Source organism: Varanus komodoensis, unplaced genomic scaffold (assembly GCF_004798865.1).
Source record: "Varanus komodoensis strain SLA01 unplaced genomic scaffold, ASM479886v1 scaffold1, whole genome shotgun sequence".
NCBI lineage: Eukaryota > Metazoa > Chordata > Lepidosauria > Squamata > Varanidae > Varanus > Varanus komodoensis.
The window spans coordinates 95,347,296-95,364,857 of record NW_025335268.1 but is presented as its reverse complement, the minus strand read 5'-3'; the positions used below and the strand labels follow the sequence as shown (position 1 = coordinate 95,364,857).

Genomic DNA, 17,562 nt, shown 5'->3' with positions numbered 1-17,562 from the left:
TCCCCTTTCATATGAGAACACCTGACCTTCACCTGATTCTCTGTGACTTAAGAGATGTGCCCCGTGATTCTTTGTTGCCTGGTGTATGGATTCCATAATGTATTCTCTTTTGAAAAACACAGTTATGAAGAAATGGAAGGGGAGGTGAGGGTGGAGAACAATTTAAGATTGGGAACTTTGGGCATCAGGGACCAAGAGTTTGTTCTTGAAGATGTCCAGGGACCTTGAAGATCTCACAGGAATGTAGGAAGTTGCCAAACTATGGATCCAATCTAGCCAACAGCTGCTGACACTGACTGCCTCAGGCAGGGGTTTTCCCAGCCCCACTTGGAGATGCCAGTATCAAACCTTGTACAATTTAATGCAAAGCATGTCCCCCCCCCCCCCCCAATAGAGTCCCTCCAGTAAACCTAAGCAAGGAACCACAAAGGGCAGGTCTTGGCATGGGAGAGTGGGTGCCTTTTCTCAAGATCCAGATGAGAAACGACTCTGGAAGGAGAGCGCCAAACCGAAAAGTTGTTTTATTGGTACCATACATGACCATAAATGGCACAAACTATGCAAAAAAAAAGGCTTTACAGTGCCCCAGATGGGGGTGGGAAGAGGTGGAAAGTGGGGAGTAAAAGTGGGGAGAGGAGACAGAGCACACGTCACCAGTTCATGCCGAGCCACAGCAATGGGGGACGTGACACTCTTATCTTTAAGTACAAAAAGGTTACAGGAAAAAAAAACCCGCCCTGTAAATGATAATATTGACTGTTGTGCTGCCTGCTCCCAGTGGGTGAAGCAGCACAGAGCATCTGGGCCCAGTAACACAAAGTGACCAGCCCCACCCCTACCCCATGAAGATTTCAGTTTCAGTTTAATCCAGCTGGGCTCTTCCAGAGGAAAGGAGAATTTCTGGGATTCCAGAAAGTTAGGTGGAAATCAATGCCCTAGTGGCAAACAAACCACTGTAGAGCAAGAACGGGCCAGACACAGCAGCTCTAGGACAAATGGATGGCAACGATCCTGCTAAAGAAAGTATCCTTGCAGTCAGAGGATAGAACAAGTAAGGCAGAGGGGCGGTTGCCAGGACAGTCCAGATCGTGTCCCCTGAGTGCCATGACCCTCACAGTCAAGTCCATGCCATGAAGTGGCCAAAATACCTCACAATATTCTGCATGTCTCTTTCAAAAATGGAGGGCCATGGCTAACTCATGGCTGCTTTGAGGCCTCAGTAACAAAAAAGGGCCTTTTTTCCATGGTACATGGAATAAAACTTGAGTAGGACCTGCAGAACAACAGTGACAACCAAGCTCTGGAGAGGAGAGTGGGTGGGTTTAAGAAAAGCTCCTGCTTCCTTGAGGACCTTGTGAACCCTCTCATTCCTATTTCCCATCCAAAAGGAGGAGAAGTCTGGCTCTAAAACGGACTCCTAGAACAACATTCCATCATGGAGAAAGAGACCCTCCATCTTTACAAAACACATGCTCTCCCCGTCCCTGGATTATGTTTCTTAAGAGGTCCTGTTGTCAGCCCCGTTCCCCACATTCTGCAAGGCTGTAACCTGGTGGCTCTCCTGTCTCTCAAGAAGGATGCCCAGCACAACGAGCATCCCCAACCGCACTAACCTGGGGTGGGAGGAGCAGGTGGCTGCATTAGTGAGAACACAGTGAAAGAACAGTATCATACACACGGCCTACAGCGCAGAAATATACAAGCACGAGGTACACAAACCAGAAAGGGGGGTGGGGTGGTCGAGAAGGGTGGGGCAGGGGAAGCAGCACACACAAGTTATACAGAGGGGGCAAAATTGGGCAGCCATGCTGTCCTCAAAGGATTGTATAAAGGAAGTCTGCAAAGTCTCTCCTTGGTTTGAAGCTCTCAGAACTGTATATAAAAACCAAGACTTCCAATTGGTAGACAAGCCTGTACAAAAATCAGGATTGGGAAAAATAGGGAAAGAGGGCAGATTCTTTCTTTTTCTTTTTTTAAACTTACATTTTTAATAATAATAATAATATTTTTTAAAAAACAAAATAAAACCCCAAATAAAACCAAAGTACTGGGGGGAGGGTCAGGATTGCAGTTTTCTGTAGGAGCAGGCAGGGCAGAAGGCTGGCCTGACGCAAAAACTCAGGCTGAAAGGGCACAAGCTCTTCCACGTCCACTGCAGGGGAGTTTTCTAACCACATTCCAGTAGGTGCCAAAATCCCACTCCACCCCTCCCCACACGGCCTTTCTGGGTTCTTCCGGTAGAGCAGGAGAAATTGCATCGCCACACCTGCAGCGGCCGGGAGGGACTGCCTCAGACCCACCCCGCAAGGATCCCAGCTGCCCCCAGTGCGAGTCCCAAGGGGTTCTACTTTCCTGATGGGAGGGAGCCCCCTGGAGGCTGATTATGGAACTGGACTGATGACGTGCTCAGGGCAGAGGTTCTGCAAAATCTCCCTGAGCACTAGCCCTTGCTCCCTCTGGAGGTGTTCCTTGCCAATCAAGCAAACCTGCCAGGCCCCCGGGGCTGCATAACGAACAGGGAACACCATCCCACAGCAGTGCGGCTGGTGGAGTCCAGGACTGTGGATGCAGGAATGGGGAGGGAGAGGAGGGAGGAGGAATTAAAATTCTGCTGGGGCGAGGGGGAGATCCAGGCTCCACTAGGCCCAGAACCCCAAGTCTGCCCAAAGGGGCACAGCCGAGAGTGCAGACCGCAGGGAGTGGTGGCTGAGCCAGCTGCAGGCAGGCAGGCAGGTGGGCAGAATGGTGCCGCGGTGCCCACTGGCCCCGATCTCTTGCCAGCCAGCCAGCCAGGCTTCTTCACAAATTGTCCAGGTAGAAAGGTTTCAGCTCAGTTCATGGGGGCACCAGCCCAGTCAGGTCAAGGCCCAGCTGGGCAGCGGATGGGGGGGGCTTTACTGCGATGCTTGCGACGTCGGATTCTCAGACTTGCTCTCCTGACTGGAGGGGGGCTTGCTGTTCCAGGGGCTGTTGGCACCCAGTGCAGGAGAGTTGTTGAAGCTGTCCTCGTCATCAATGCCATTGGCGGCGTCGAACTGTGTGTTCTCCAGCCGCGTGATCAGGCGCTCGTCCTCGTCACCAAACTCCCCGCCCATCAGGGTCGGCTCTCCCACCACCATCACATCCTGAGGAGGGAAGAGGGTCCCGAAACATAATCGAGGTGGAGACTGTCCCAACTGACACCACAAGGTTCCAAGGGACCTGGTCACAAAGCAAGGATTTGCCCCCTACCCTTCCAGGATGGCCCAGCTTCGGATGGTCTGTTCTCCTCTAGATTCACTCCAGCCTCCTCCAACCTGGTGCCTTCTAGATGTGCTGAACTACAACTCCCCTCAATGCCAGCAGGCTAGGGATGGTGGGAGTTACAGTCCAACATATCTGGAGGGCACCAGGCTTAGGGAGGCTGCTCTCCTGTCTTCCCAATTACCCCCCCCCCTTCTCTATTTGGAGTGCTGCTGCTGTCACTCCTTAGGATCTGCCATGGCTTTGGATGCTGGTGGCCATTTGACATGCCCAGAGAAATATTGGGATGCTGAAGAGACATGGCTTTCCAATTCTGGCCCAAAGGAGGACACTCTGGATGGCTCAGGACATACTGTTAGCTCAAGCAGGGGAAGTCTGTCCCTTGACTATGCCTGAATGTAAGATAGAGTAGGAATGAGGCATTTTGCAACCCCAGAACACAGAAGCTAGAGAAAAAATCTTGTCTTGGTCACAGAGTATGCAGCGCAGGCACCAGCCGAGACAAAACTGAGTCTCTCAACAGTGCAAATCAGCTGCTACACTAAGGAACATACTAAAAACTCAAATTCCTGTTATGCCACAGCACGGGGGCAGACAGAAGGTAGACTGGGATCATCTCTGGATAATTTAGGCAAGATGGGAAGCTGCTTCAGCCCAGTATTGGTGACACTGACTGGCAATGGTTCTCCAAGAGTGCAGGCAGGAATTTTTTCCAGCCCCACCTGGAGATGCTGGGGACGAAACATGGGACCTTCTATGTGCAACGTATGTTCTCCACCACTGAGCCACAGCCCCTTTGCAGTAGACTAGCAGGAGTTTCTGCCTCGCAGACTCCCCTACCCCAAAACAGATGCCTGAAAAATAATGATTGGGGAAAACCAGGAGTGAATTTTTGTCTAAAAGGATTTGTGACTTGGTTTTGGTACTGATTACAAACTCCTAGGCTCAGCATATTTGCAGGGGCATCCTTTGCCCTTAATTCTTAGCACAAGTCCACTATCTTGAGCTGCTATTTTGCATTTGGCTTTGGCTGGCAAATCTCAGTGTTCAGTAAAATAATGAAGTAGATCCCACCAGTCTGGCATCTGGCTGGCTCTGCTGCACAGAATACTGCCCATCATTTCTGAGGCTGCTCCAACTGCCTGGAGTCAAGTCACATGCAGGAGTTCTCAGGTTGAAAAGACAAGAGAGAATGAAAAGGGGATGCTTACAGGTACCTGACTGGAGAGGGCAAAGGTGCTGGCTGGGCTCTTCTTCTTGCTGTTGCTGTTGTTGGTGTTGCCACCACCAGAACTCATGGTACTGCCCCCAGACATCTTCCTTTTCCGGCGCTTGCTGGGTTGCTGACGTGCAGGCTCAGCTGAGAAGGTATCAGCAAAAAGTTGGTGAGACATCTGGACCCAAAGTGGAAGAAAGTGTCTGTGTCCCCTGACTGTCCTAAACGGCGATTCATCTGCTAGGCTTTAGTGTCTCCCCAAAACCTGCTTCAACAACCCACATTTCTCACTCTCCAGTGTTATCTTGCTTATCCATGCTCTATACCCAGTAGCAAGACTGCTGACACCAAGATGCATTTATGACAGCCGGCAGGAAGATCTACCATGACACCGACTCTACCAGGAGCAGGGATATGTGATACAGGAAACTTTTTTCACTTGAATGCAACAGACTTTCAACGTATTTCCAATCTAATGGCCAAAATGAATTTCAGCAAATTTGCAGTACTGCATTTCTCCAGTTTTTTTTTAAACTATGCAATCCACAGCCCATTTTAAAAATGCACATCTGTATGCTACCTTGATGTGTGCCAGAGGGTTGATGCAACAGCATTTGCAAGGCTGAGCCAAGTTGGATTTTCATTCCTCTATCGGATTCTTCACACACCCCTAGCTAGGAGCTACAAGCCATAAACATGCAATTCTTTTACCAGTCAGTGGTAGGCATCGTAGGAAATGCATCTGACTTGGTGTTAAGCCACAGGATGTTCGATCACAGGGGTAGATAAACTAGCAACTCCCAGAAATCCTGACCGCTGGCTTTGCTGGCTAGGACTGATGGGAATTGCAGTTTAAAACACTGGGAGGGCACCAAGTTGCCTACCCCAATTTATCGTAACACCTGGTCTGCCTGCCCTCCAAAGCTCTCACCTGGTGGTGCGACCATGCGCTGCCACTTCTGGAAGAGGCATGTTTTGAGGCAGTCCCGGGGACTGAGGCTGTAAGTCTTATGCCGTGACATCAGCTCCTGCATTGGTTCTAGAATTACACAAAGCTGGTAGGAGGAAAAACAGGGAGAGAGTTAGATTGTGAAAAACAACAGAGTATTGTAGCACCTTAAAGACAAACAAACTTAGTGTGATACTAACAGACAAGTCTGTGGGCCCTGATCTGAACCTGGAGTCAGGTTAACCTGAGAAGGAGAAGGACACCCTGGCAAGATGCATCTCCCCGTGTCTGATGCCCTGGACAGGGACATTCCCACCTTCAGTCACAGCCTGTTTTTGTGAGCTGCGCATCTGCATGTAAGACCACAGCTTCCAGATAAGCTGCAAGCTAGACCCAGAATGCTCAGGCCTTTCATGGGCACAGTTTGGTATTGGGAGATTTTTGTTTAGGGTAGCTGTGGAACATTCACTGGAACTAGAGCCATCAGCCAATTTTTATACACAAACTAATCTACACAAATTTGCATTCCTCTGCTCAACCCTCAAACCTACTTGTCATGTTGCTCTTTCATAATGCATGTTTCTTCCTATGTACCTGGCATCTTGCTAGGATCCAGCTCTTCTCCACACAGCCATAGAAATGCAGGTTAATTACCTACCCAGCTCTCCAAACTGCTCCTTCTGAGAAGGGCCAGCTATTGAGAAATACACTTGCTATTACTTATTCATACCCAATCCCCCCTAGAGCTTCAGGTAGCTTGCAAGCTATAAAAGCATAATAATCTTTTGAGGTATAGGTACATCTATCCCTATCTATTTTTATATATATTCATGTATCTTTAGTAAAATCATTTCATTTCTCCCAGTGTAACTCTTGAAAGACAGCTTTCCTGTTTCCTTCTAAAAACTAAAAGAAATGTGTACAAGTATTTCATAGCTTCACAGTACTTACTCGGAGGTAGTTGAGTGTGGAGTTTGAAAGTCCACATCGGGTGATGTTCTTGGACAACTGGTCCAGCATCTGGGGATCTTGTGCCTGGAGGAAAAAGGTTAAGGGGAGGAATGGAAAAGTCAAACAAGAATACGCAGCAGCTACTTCAAACAGCGTTAAGTTTCATAGCATAGGGGAGTGATACCAAGCCAAGGTCCTTATCTGAACATGATGTTGCTATCAGTAGTAGTAGTAGTATGTCTATACTGCCCCTCAGCCAAGTGGTAATCTGCACAGTCTCATTTTTGAGCTGTATGCTGTACAAAGGCACATTAGAGCTCGAGCCAGGGACTGGGAGCCCACCTTCTTCCCCTTAAGAGATGTTTAAATGCCCATACATGCCTGGAGGTACAGGATGGGTGTTTTCCCATCAGTTCCTTTACCACCAGAGTGACAAGGTATCAACTCCAAATAAGTGTGACACTTGCAGCAAGGAAAGGCAGCAGGATTATGTGATGGCAGAAGCAAAATCTTCTGTAGATTTTGTTTTGTCAAACACATAATCAAGCATCACCTCAGGAGGGGAGGGGTGGAATTTTAACTTCTCTCTCACTAGAATTTCAAAGTGTTCTTGGAGTTGGTACTGAGCAGATGCAAAAAACAAAGCAAGCAAGCACAGAAGCAAACCCATGGGGAACTGCAGAAAGACCACAGAGCAGAAATGAGGTTTACCTTAAAGCCCTGCAAACTTTCCCTAATTATGAACTTACACCTGAAGGAGATTTCCCAGGCTCCCTTTCTTTAAACTTTTGGCCAGTAGGTAAGTCCATTTCTTTTTAACTTGGCAATTAAGAACCGACCATTGGTTTTACTGAGATTTGTTCTGCTGCTTAGTTTGTTGTCTTGCTGTTCTAACTTTTTGTGATTATCAATCCGTTACATAATTGTAGTGTTTTGTCTTTATTTAAAATTTATACTATTCCACTATAAGCCACTGCATTTATTTTAACAGAATAACAGGATTTAATCTTAAATAAGCTAATACACATATCCCTATGAAATCTAAATTTAAAAAATCAAGTCTGGCAATCAATGAAAGGTAAATAATTTGGGATTTGGAATTCTGAATCTACCTCTGCCTTCTTGCTTCTGGTGTAGGCCCAGATCAGGTCAGTTTATAAATATCTAAGCCTTAAGGACAGCAAGTGTGGGTGTGTAAACTTCAGTAACACACAGCAAGCACATTTAACAATGCATTTGATTTGAGAGAGCATTTTTAAGACAAACCTTTGCTTCTGATATAGCTCAACAGTGCCCCCTAGAGGATCTGCTGAATTAGCACTCTGCTGGGCATCTGGATAGACTTGCCTCACCTTACCCCCCCCCCCCAGCTGCCTTTCTTGTTTTCCAAAAGGAACCAAAGCTCCTGTTGCTGCTGCTGCTTTTTAAGGCTGTTTCCAACTGGCTGTTTCCAACCAGTGTTTTGAGAGGTAAATTAAAATCATGAAGAAGGTAAACCCAGCCAGTAAATAATTTTCTCCTTTGCTAGCTAGTCCACTGGCATCAGAAATGAAGGTTATTGTCTGGTCTTGAAAGCTAAAGGGTACTGCAAGACTAGACAAAAGAAGACTCAGCCTCCTTTACGGGACTGGGTTTTTCTGAACTCGGATTTCCCTAAAAGTGTCAGTCCACTCCTTCTAGAACCTTCCTAGCTGGAAGTTAAGAAGCACTTGGACTATCCTCTCTGCAATGGACTCTGCATATCCTCTGGAATCCAAGACTCTACCTGACAAAATTACTCAAGCTAAGTCACACTAATTTAATGGCTGGTATGAAGCACTGCACTCACATGCATAGCAAGGATGCTGCGGGGAATGAGCTCCCGGTGCTGCCGGATACTGAAGTGCCACGTCTTTATCCTCATCATGTCGTCAAACATGAACTCCAGGTAGAGGCGGCCCTCCACACACACCTGGGCAAAAATAGGCAAGCAAACGGCCTTGGAGCTCAAGTAAGCCTAGTCCACACTGTAGAGAAACTGCTGCTTCCCTCCCAAACTGGGAATCTTTACAGGGTACCATGAGGAAAGTTCCTCTCAGCAGCAACCCAGTGCAAGCAATGGGGTGGGGTAGGGGAACAGTGCCAGAGTCTCACCTGGGTGAACATGGGCTTGCCATGCTGGGTGACCATGGTACACTGGTCACAGTCAAGTGACACAAAGTTGTTGTGGAAAGATTCCTTGGGGTGCTTGAGGACGTAATATAACTCAGTAGCACCCCCTTCAAAGATGCTGCGAAAGTAGCGGGGGATCAGGGTGCGGCCAATCGCTAGGCACAGGGGAAGAAGCGGGAGACAAAAATCAATTACATTTCAGACATTGCACTGCAGATTCAGAGTTACTCCTGGAATGGGCCGTTCTAAAGATGAGGGGGGAAAAAGCCAGGCTATTCCACCAGTCCTGTTGAAGACCACTATATTTCTTCATCCATTCTAGCAGGCTGCACTGAGGGAGATGAGCCCAGCCAAAGGACTCGATTAGCCTTCATCCCTCCCCATTCCCGTTTTGCCGTGTGTGTGATGTATTTTAAAATTAAGCCTGAAGACAAATACAAACATGCTTGACTCATTGTATCTAAGCCACACTGGTGGCCTTTTGGATGAGAAGGGAGATAAAGAAGATGAGAAGTGCCAGCCCCACCCATAAGGTATTTATACATGTCGGTGGCTAACCTGGCATGACTGTGGTGGTGGAGCAGGCACATTCAGCTCCATGGCTTTGGCCAGCACTGCCCACCCTGTCCCTGCTCTACCCTGGAGAGGAGACTGCCAGCAGTGTTGGCCCAGGTGGCAGCTGCGCTACAACCTAGCATTAGCCCCAGCATGTAGCACCAGGCCTGAGATACAGCAAGATTTCTCAGGACAAGAAATGAGCACAGAGCAAACAGTCATTGAGACTATGGGCAGACTGGTGTTCTCCTCAACTCCAGGGGACAGCAAAAGCGGGCTAGGCATTTCAAGCTGCCAAGAAAGGAAGCTGGTTTTTGACACATAAGGGACCATCTTCTAGGCAAGACTTGTCAGCTGGGAACAGACCATAGGAGTAGGATTTGAGCTCACGCAGTAATGAAGTTACTAGGATAAATGGCAGGCATTGTATCATCTAACCTACAGGAAGCTATGCCTTAAAGCCTCCTTGGTCAATGGCCTTCCAACTCATGTCTCCAAGTGAGATTAGGGATGGCTCACATCGCTGTAAAGAGAGATAATACATACTCTCATCTTGAAGCTATTTGCCTGTCCTCCAGAATGTGAAACATAAAGGAGGGAGTATTTAGCTTTGTGTGACCTTGCTTAGGAGTTCTACTCCCCCACTGTATACCATCTCAAATGGCCATGGAATTTCTAGCTGGAATATGAGTCCCGATGGGGTGGAGCAGGGCAGGTTTTCAAGATATTTCTGCTCACTGAAATGTCTCATTTTTGTTCCACTGGACATAAATGCTCCATTATTCAGAATGGATTTATAATGCTTCTAAAAAAAGACACAGCTTTGTTACTAAAGCAACACTATTTTGTCAATATCCAAATCTGTATAAAGCTACTGCTCCATTTTCTTGACTCTTCTTCCCCTTCCCCCCACTTCCAAAATCAGACACCTTCCAAAAGATTAGATGATCTTTTTGGATACCTTCCAAATTGACTAAAAATGACAGTTACAGTCAAGCAGAAATCAAAATCTTTTTGCCTAGAAAAATACAAAGGTAGTAACTACTTGAAGTATTTTCAAACCCATTTGCAAATCAAATACTTTTGCAAAAGTCTTTCTTTCTTACTAAGGAAGTGACATGTTTGAGAATCAGCATTATCATGACTTTATTTAAACTATTTCTTGGCTCCATTTCACACACACTGCTAGGAGCATTACTTGACCCCAGATCTATTTCTTTAGAAGTCTAAGTACACTCTGGTGATGAGGTTTTTTCCTCTCTCTCTCAACTGCCCCACCCTTTCAACATGGTGCAACCCCCAAGTCTCCCCCTCCCTTACATGGCAATTAAGCTGGGAAAAAACATTTCCACCAGTGGAAATGGAAAGGTTTATCCACGCTGAGCTGTCATACAGAAGGTAGGAATTCCTGGGGGAAATCTTAGTTGGGGAACACACCTTGTGCCCCACCCTCCACATGGCAGTTAAATATAGAATAAAACCTTGAACTGATGCCAACAGAAAGATTGGCCCTAAATCTTCTCAGTGTGTAGGAGTATCCCTATCTCTGTTGCAAGGTGACTGGGCTCCTGCACAGCTGCTGTGGGAAAATGTGGGATGCAAAATGAGTAGCAAGTTTTTATAGCAGAGCAACTAGTTTACGTTCCTTCCCCAGTGGTATTCACTTGGATGCTAGTGCTAAGGTAAATTATGTTGGGCCAGCTTAAGGGACCTCCAGAACAATGTCACCAATATTAGCTAGCAAGACATGACTCCTCAAAATTTGCTGGGCCAATTAATGATATCTTTTAAAGGACCCTTAGGTTAGCTAGTGTCCAATGAGATTCCACCCTATTATTCCTATGGTGTCTGAATTATGTAGTAAATTCTTCTGGACTTTCCTGCTCATGATAACTGCAAAAGAAAGGAAATCTGATCGAGCCACACCAACTGTGAAATAGATCCCAAGCTCACAGCCAACAAAGAAATCAGGAGCCATTTCTTGAGGCTGGAGAATACTTTGAAGCATTCAGCTCAACATCAAGATCTTTGCAACATTACTTTTCTAAATGGAAACTGGTTCCCAAACCCAAGATAGTGGTACATATCAGCCACCTGCAGGACCCACCCTATCCTTGGACTCACTGTATCTCTTTGGTCCATCTTCCAAACAGAAGGTGATTGTTAACATAGCATCATCCTCAAAGAACTCAGTGGTGAAGGCATCCCACCACAGATTGTCACATTCCTGCAGGCACAGAAGGGAAGAGTGTTACCTATTAGGATTACAGAACATCAGCTAAACCACACCACCACCAAAGATGGTCCAGAAAACGGATTTAAGAGGGGTCATTAATAGCTCATGCTGCTTTCCCTCCCCTATTAGAGTGAAGGCACTCCATTCTCAGAACCATGGAATCTACCTCACCACAAAGTTTTCTGATCCATTCTCCCAGTTCAGGTGCCCTGAACCCACAGAACTATACCTCTGTCCAGTTTTGCAGACGCTTATTGAGCTCAAATATCCTGTAGTCTGTCTGGTTGCCATATGGTGTGTGCCTCCTGTCAATGAACCACAACAATTAAATTAGTGAAGGTATCGTTTATTCATGACATTTAGGTGGGCTAAATGTACTACTATTTTGTTATTCAGAGTTTACAGATGTGGAACACCCTTGTTCACCCCTCATGCCATCTAGTGGGTTACCTGCTGAGCAGGGATGTGAATTTAGCTTCCCCATATCTATGTCCAATCTTCTACTCACTATTTCATCCAGAAGGGATGGCAGGCAGGAAGGATAATTACTTTTTTAGATGCATCACTACTAGATATACTGCCATTAACTATTATAGAAGCATAGAGTACATGTGCCATTAATCACATCTTTGAATCCCTGTGCTTGAGATTTTCCTCTATTTTTTAAGTTTTTGAATGGCCTTCTGTAGTTTTATGGCCAGTGCTGATGTTACAACCTTTTCAGCATCAGCTCAAAACTTATCTTGTTTTATGGTATCTATTGTTATGATGAGTTTTATTTGTGCTTATTGCATATCTACCTTCATATCTGTGAGAATGAAAGGCAGCTTAAAATATTTGAAATTAACTAACAACAGCTCAGGGGAACTCCTAATTAAGTTCAGGACTGTAACATGGGGAGAAGGGTCTTGATTTTTCCTTTCCACTAATCAAAATGGCCAAACACCCTACCAAAGCTGCTATTTGTAACAAACAGAAGGATGTCTCCACAAGTAGCAAGTGTCCTCCTGGACATTTATATAGCTACTCATATTTGTTAATATCTGATTTAATCAGAGACATGTTTTTAGTAGATTAAAATAGTTTTAACTGATTCAGCTGCAATCCTTTAACCACTTACCCAGGAATATGCTCAACAGGACTCAGAGGGCTTCTTTCCAAGTAAGCACAGTTAGGGTGGTGCTATAAATGTTCCAGCCCTAGTCAGAATGGGTCTGGGAGCACTGTCTTTAGAAATCTTATTTTAAATGCAAAACTTTTAATCTCATTTTTACTTTGGTTATCTGCTCTCTATAATATTTTATTATTATTTTATAAAAGCAGGGAAACCTCATCAAAAGTCTTAGATAGTTCCATTCCACATTTGAAGAGGGGAGAGGAATTAGTCTCTTTTGTTGTTGCCTCTAGTTAATAAGCCAGCAGTTTTCCCCATTTATTACACCACTCAAATGTTTCTTTGTTTTGTAAAATTACTTTCTGAATCGATGTTATTAGTATAAATAGATTTTAATTGTTTTCTACATTCGGTAAGTATTTTTTTTTAACGTCACAGAACAAATGGCACTCTTAATATTCTTTTTCTGATTCCTGTGAAAATGGGGAAAACAGTTTGCTTGTGTTTCCCTTTCTGCATTCCCCAAAAGTGCATACATAAATACAGCATATATCCTTAATTTCAGGTGCCATCCAATGTGACTGTCCATAACTCTCCAAACTCCGAGGATCACTGACATCCAATCAAGCACCTCCATGCTTCTCCTGCCCTGGAAAAGACTTGGATGATTTTGTCTATCTATGTCTTTTGCCTCTGCTCATGAGGAGGAAGGGCTGAGACACAGCCAGGAGGAGTGAGAGCTGCCAACAGAGCCCCACTCCTCTCTTCCCTGCCCCCTGGAATGTACCGCCATCACTGGCTCGGAAAGCACACTTGCAGCTTCAGAGTTGCAGCCAACATGGAAAGAGCCGCAGTGCCTGCCAAGACAGAGAGGCTGCTCCACAGCTGGAGATTCAGCTCCGGCTCTGGAACATACTTCTGAGGTCAGAATTGGGATTCTGACCTATCCTATGGCCTTCTATATAGTGCCTAATGGCCACAGGATTGCATGCTTAACAATTAGGTAAAGATAGATATAACACTTCATGTATAATGGGAGTTGTCTGAACACAGATCTTCTAATGTGGAAACAGCTGCTGTGCAGTACCACAAAACTTTCCATGACAAAACTTTCATCGCACTTGAAATGTTGCATCCATCTTTGCCCTCTTTTCAACACAGCTTGTTGGAAGGAGGAATACTGAAGACTCTTACCCAATCCCAGGCTCCAGGTATGTTGGTGGATACATAGGAGTTGGTCTGTGAAAAAATAAAGACAGTACAGAAGAGATTAACGAGCATATATCCCAGAGAAATAATTTTTGAAGAGGGCAGAGGAATATGATTTTTTATTATCTTCATCATTGGCTTAATCCTTCCATTTTTTACGTTCTTTCATGCCATTCCTCTTTAGACTCCCTGCACATCTTGTGATCTGCTTGTAAAACCTTAATTTTCTGTAGTATTTCTTACTTGTGTCCTCTTTCTTGTGCTTCATGTAATTTCCTACCTCCCAACAGTCATTTAGATTTTTCCTGCAACCATTTTTATGTACTTCTGAAAAGCTCTTCCACTTTCTGTTTTCCACCTTGATCAGTATTATTTTCCTTTCCTTGCTGCTGCCTAACCCTTCTTTTTTGCTATTACTTTCTAACAGTTTTCCCCACTCGGGTGCCCTCCATAAATGTTGGATCATATCCTCTATCGTTACCAGCCAGCATGGCATATGTGCAATAATCCAGCACATCCACTTTTATAACCAACATGTTCTTACTTTTCCTCGGTATGTGACAATTCCCCTCCCCTCCTTTCCTCCACATTGTCTCTCATCTTAATAGACTGTAATCCTGAAGTGACAGAGCCCTGCTGCTTTTAGTTTTCATACAATGCTTGCAAATAGCCATTCCTGCCTTGGGCATCCCAGATTTTGCATGCCACTCTACAGTACCAACCAAATCCTCCCTTCTTTCCAGATTCTGCATTTACCCATCCATTACATCCTTCTCTGCCAATCCATGCAGAATTACTTCTTAGCCTTACCACCTGTCAGGATTTAATTTGATTAGCTATTACCAGCAAGATCCACAGATATTTTTCTCTTGCAGCAAGGAGGCCCACAGAAGCAGGGAATCTCTGAAGAGCAGGCAGAATGTAATACAGGTAGCCTAACAGACTTATTTAGCAATGTTACTGCTTACTTAACAATTGGGTAGAATATTGCTAGGATGCTGTTCTTTTTACCTCCACAAATAAAAGAGCCTGAGTAGAGGTAGAGAATGGGTGGTCCTCCAGATGTTACTGGACTGCAGCTTGAAGACCACATGTTCCCTATCCCTGGGCTGGAGACTTCTTTTCACAAAAGGGGGAATAAACATTTTGGGGCAGCCCCCTCTAGATATCTCTGTGGATGGTCTTACAGTTATGCAGCTACTTCAGCTGGGAAGGGGCTTAAGCATGTTCACAGGTAAACTGCAGGGAAGAACAGTTAACTTCATAGCTAGGGTGGCACAGCTTTGCATGCACAACATCCCAGATTCTAGCCACAGATTCCCACTTAGGTTTGAAAAATTCCTGCCTGCAACTCCGGAAAACCCCTGCCAGTCAATGTCACCAAAGTACTTGCAGGCTGTTCCCATAGCCCAGCTCATCTGCTATAATTGCTAATCTTCTTTGGAGTAAGGCACTGCAGAGATCAGCCCCTGTCCCAAAGCTCTTGCAATTTAAGTCTCGCAGCCATCTTCCGGCTCCCTTGACATGCAAGAGCGTTGCAACATAGTAGGTCTGTGGGTCACAGAGTCATTAGCCCATAACCTCAGAAAGAATAATGCAGCTCAACTGCTATATAATATAACACCCTTGAAATGTGACTGCTATAGGCAATATTCAAGGCTCCCAACCAAAAATTCTCAAACCTTGTGCAAGGGCAGACCAGCATGGCAGCAGAGAAGGGCTAGCATGCATAAGAAAGTTTTCTGACAGCCCAGTTACCTGCTCTGGGCTCCTTTCTTTCCAATCAAGAGAGGCCCAGGCAGAAAAAAGTTGCGGGCTCCGCCGCATAATGGAGAAAGTAAACTTTTTTTTTTTCAGAAGGTTTCCTCAATTTTAAATTTATAAACAAATTAAGTGAACCTCATCTATAAAAAGGCAAATGCATCTTTAGAAAGAGGTGCAGGCAGGCAAAGACAGAAGGAAACCATGTTTGTGCTTGGCTTTTTGCTTAAGAGGGGGTCTTTTACCATTTTGCTCCCTGGAATTCAGCAAACCCTATGCCTACTCACCCACCTAGATCTTCCTCTGAATACTGCCTGCCCCTCACCCCAAGCGAGATTAATGCGGAAAGAGCTAAGAGGAGGACACTCTCTGTAGCAGTGCCTGAAGTTTGGAATTTGCTGCCCGGGGACATTTGGCTGGCACCAACCTTGTTTTCTTTCAGGCACCAGGTAAAAACTTTTTTGTTCTGACAAGCATTTGATTAATTTAAATTCTACCTTGCTGCTGATTATTTACTTAATTTTTGGTTGTTTAAATGAATTTGGTTATGTCTTGTGAATGATTCTGTATTAAAATGTATCCCACATGATAAAGGTTAACATTTTTTCTAATTTTACTGTTTTTATCTATTTCAGTTACTGTATTTTTATGTGCATTTGTAAGCCACCCAGAGAACCCTCAGGTTATGGGGAAGCATAGAAACAAAATGAGCTAAGTAAATAAAATAACTCCTGTGCCAGGGTGCGCAACTTTACTGCCTCCAAGGCAGGGGTGTGGAACCTCTTTCATCCTAAGCTTAAATTCCATGCAGGCGAATGCTCTCGGAAGCTGCATTCCAGTGGTGGACTGGTCCAAGGGCAAGGAGGCAAAGCCCAAATGTCAGTATATTTTACTTTAAAGCTCATACTGCCAGTATGTAAGCCTTAGGAGGGGTACTTTGTTCTTTCAGAATGAGGGAAAGCTACTCAAAACCATGGAAGCACTTGTTTTTTGGTAAGAGGAAGGATGTGTGGCCTTGTGAGGAAGCCCAGAGTGCTGGATTTGGCCCTCAGGCCTGAGGCTCTGCACCCTGGCCCCAAGGGATACATGGGGCACTGGGTATCAGATTGGCAGTCATGTGCCAGCAATGCATGCAGACGCAGCTGGCAGTAGGACCCTCCCTACCTGCTCTCTCACACACACAGTGTCCCCCACATATGTATAGACACCTCCCCCCGCAATTTGGAGATGGAAAGCATCCCTTTGGGGAAATGAGAACCTATCACTCCTTACTTCTCAGCTGACTGGCACAGGAAGTGGCCAAAATGCACCTTGACTGAGACACTCCTCAGCTTTTTCTAGCATTATCCAGCTGAGCAGCAAGGAAGGAGAATGGGGTCACTGGGCCACAATGAAGTCCAATCAAGGGCCGCACAGGGCTGCCCAGCTGCCCAGATGTGCCTGGGTCAATCACCAATGATGTGGTATTTCCTGGTCTGAAAGGTAGAGCACCCACTATCCTGGGGGGTGGCTGCCAATGGCAAAATCCACAGGTAAACAGAGGAGGAGGCAGGCTTGAGACTTTCTTGGTTTTGTTGAGGATTCCCCCAAACTTGAACCAAATGGCCATCCACTTACCCAACATCTCGATCCAGCATAGTGCCTGGGTGGAAGGGGGGAAAGGCGTTGCCGTTTGGGGGCTCCTTTGGAGAGTACAGCTTGAATGACTTAGAGGAACAGCCTGCAGAAAAAACAGGGAAGAAGGATGGGCGAGGTCATTACTCAGTGACTACCTACAATAATGACACATATGCAATTTCACTGTGATGCTGAAGCCCATTCAGCATCCACCCTACTGCCACACCACCCCAATCAAGTCTTCGTGACAAAGCAATTCCACATATAAATTACTGACAGATTATCAGGCAGAGCTCAATAACAAAGACAAGAGGAACCAACAGTACCCTGCCAAAAGTTCCACAGATGTGACAACACCCATTTTCTAGGCCAGAGGAACCAAACACAGTTGTGCTTCTGGATTTGCTTCCACTCTTCAACAGCCAGAAAAGCAGAGAGAGCCAGGAGAATAGCTTCCACAACAGCTGTGATGGTTCTCAGCAAAGGAACTGCTGCTACTACAGATGTAGGCACTCCTCCGTTCTGGTGTGAAGCCACAAGGAGAACAGAAACAGCTGTCA

The 17,562-nt window shown here is 45.6% G+C and overlaps 1 protein-coding gene across 3 annotated transcripts in view; it reads right to left on the bottom strand.

The window, feature by feature from the left end:
* Positions 1 to 496: 496 nt before the first annotated feature.
* LDB1 (LIM domain binding 1) overlaps positions 497 to 17,562 on the bottom strand; it is a 70,376-nt gene continuing 53,310 nt past the window's right edge. For 2 of the 3 annotated variants that reach the window (XM_044436902.1, XM_044436920.1), the window contains exons 2-11: positions 17,003 to 17,105; positions 13,610 to 13,654; positions 11,531 to 11,606; positions 11,190 to 11,292; positions 8,493 to 8,665; positions 8,188 to 8,310; positions 6,360 to 6,443; positions 5,391 to 5,514; positions 4,455 to 4,603; positions 497 to 3,125 (exon numbers count right to left, since the gene is read on the bottom strand). In XM_044436902.1, coding sequence (XP_044292837.1) covers positions 2,895 to 3,125; positions 4,455 to 4,603; positions 5,391 to 5,514; positions 6,360 to 6,443; positions 8,188 to 8,310; positions 8,493 to 8,665; positions 11,190 to 11,292; positions 11,531 to 11,606; positions 13,610 to 13,654; positions 17,003 to 17,105 — 1,211 coding nt within the window. In that variant the 3' untranslated portion in view covers positions 497 to 2,894. The remainder of the gene's footprint in view (positions 3,126 to 4,454; positions 4,604 to 5,390; positions 5,515 to 6,359; positions 6,444 to 8,187; positions 8,311 to 8,492; positions 8,666 to 11,189; positions 11,293 to 11,530; positions 11,607 to 13,609; positions 13,655 to 17,002; positions 17,106 to 17,562) is intronic. The other variant, XM_044436911.1, reaches the window with a different exon arrangement.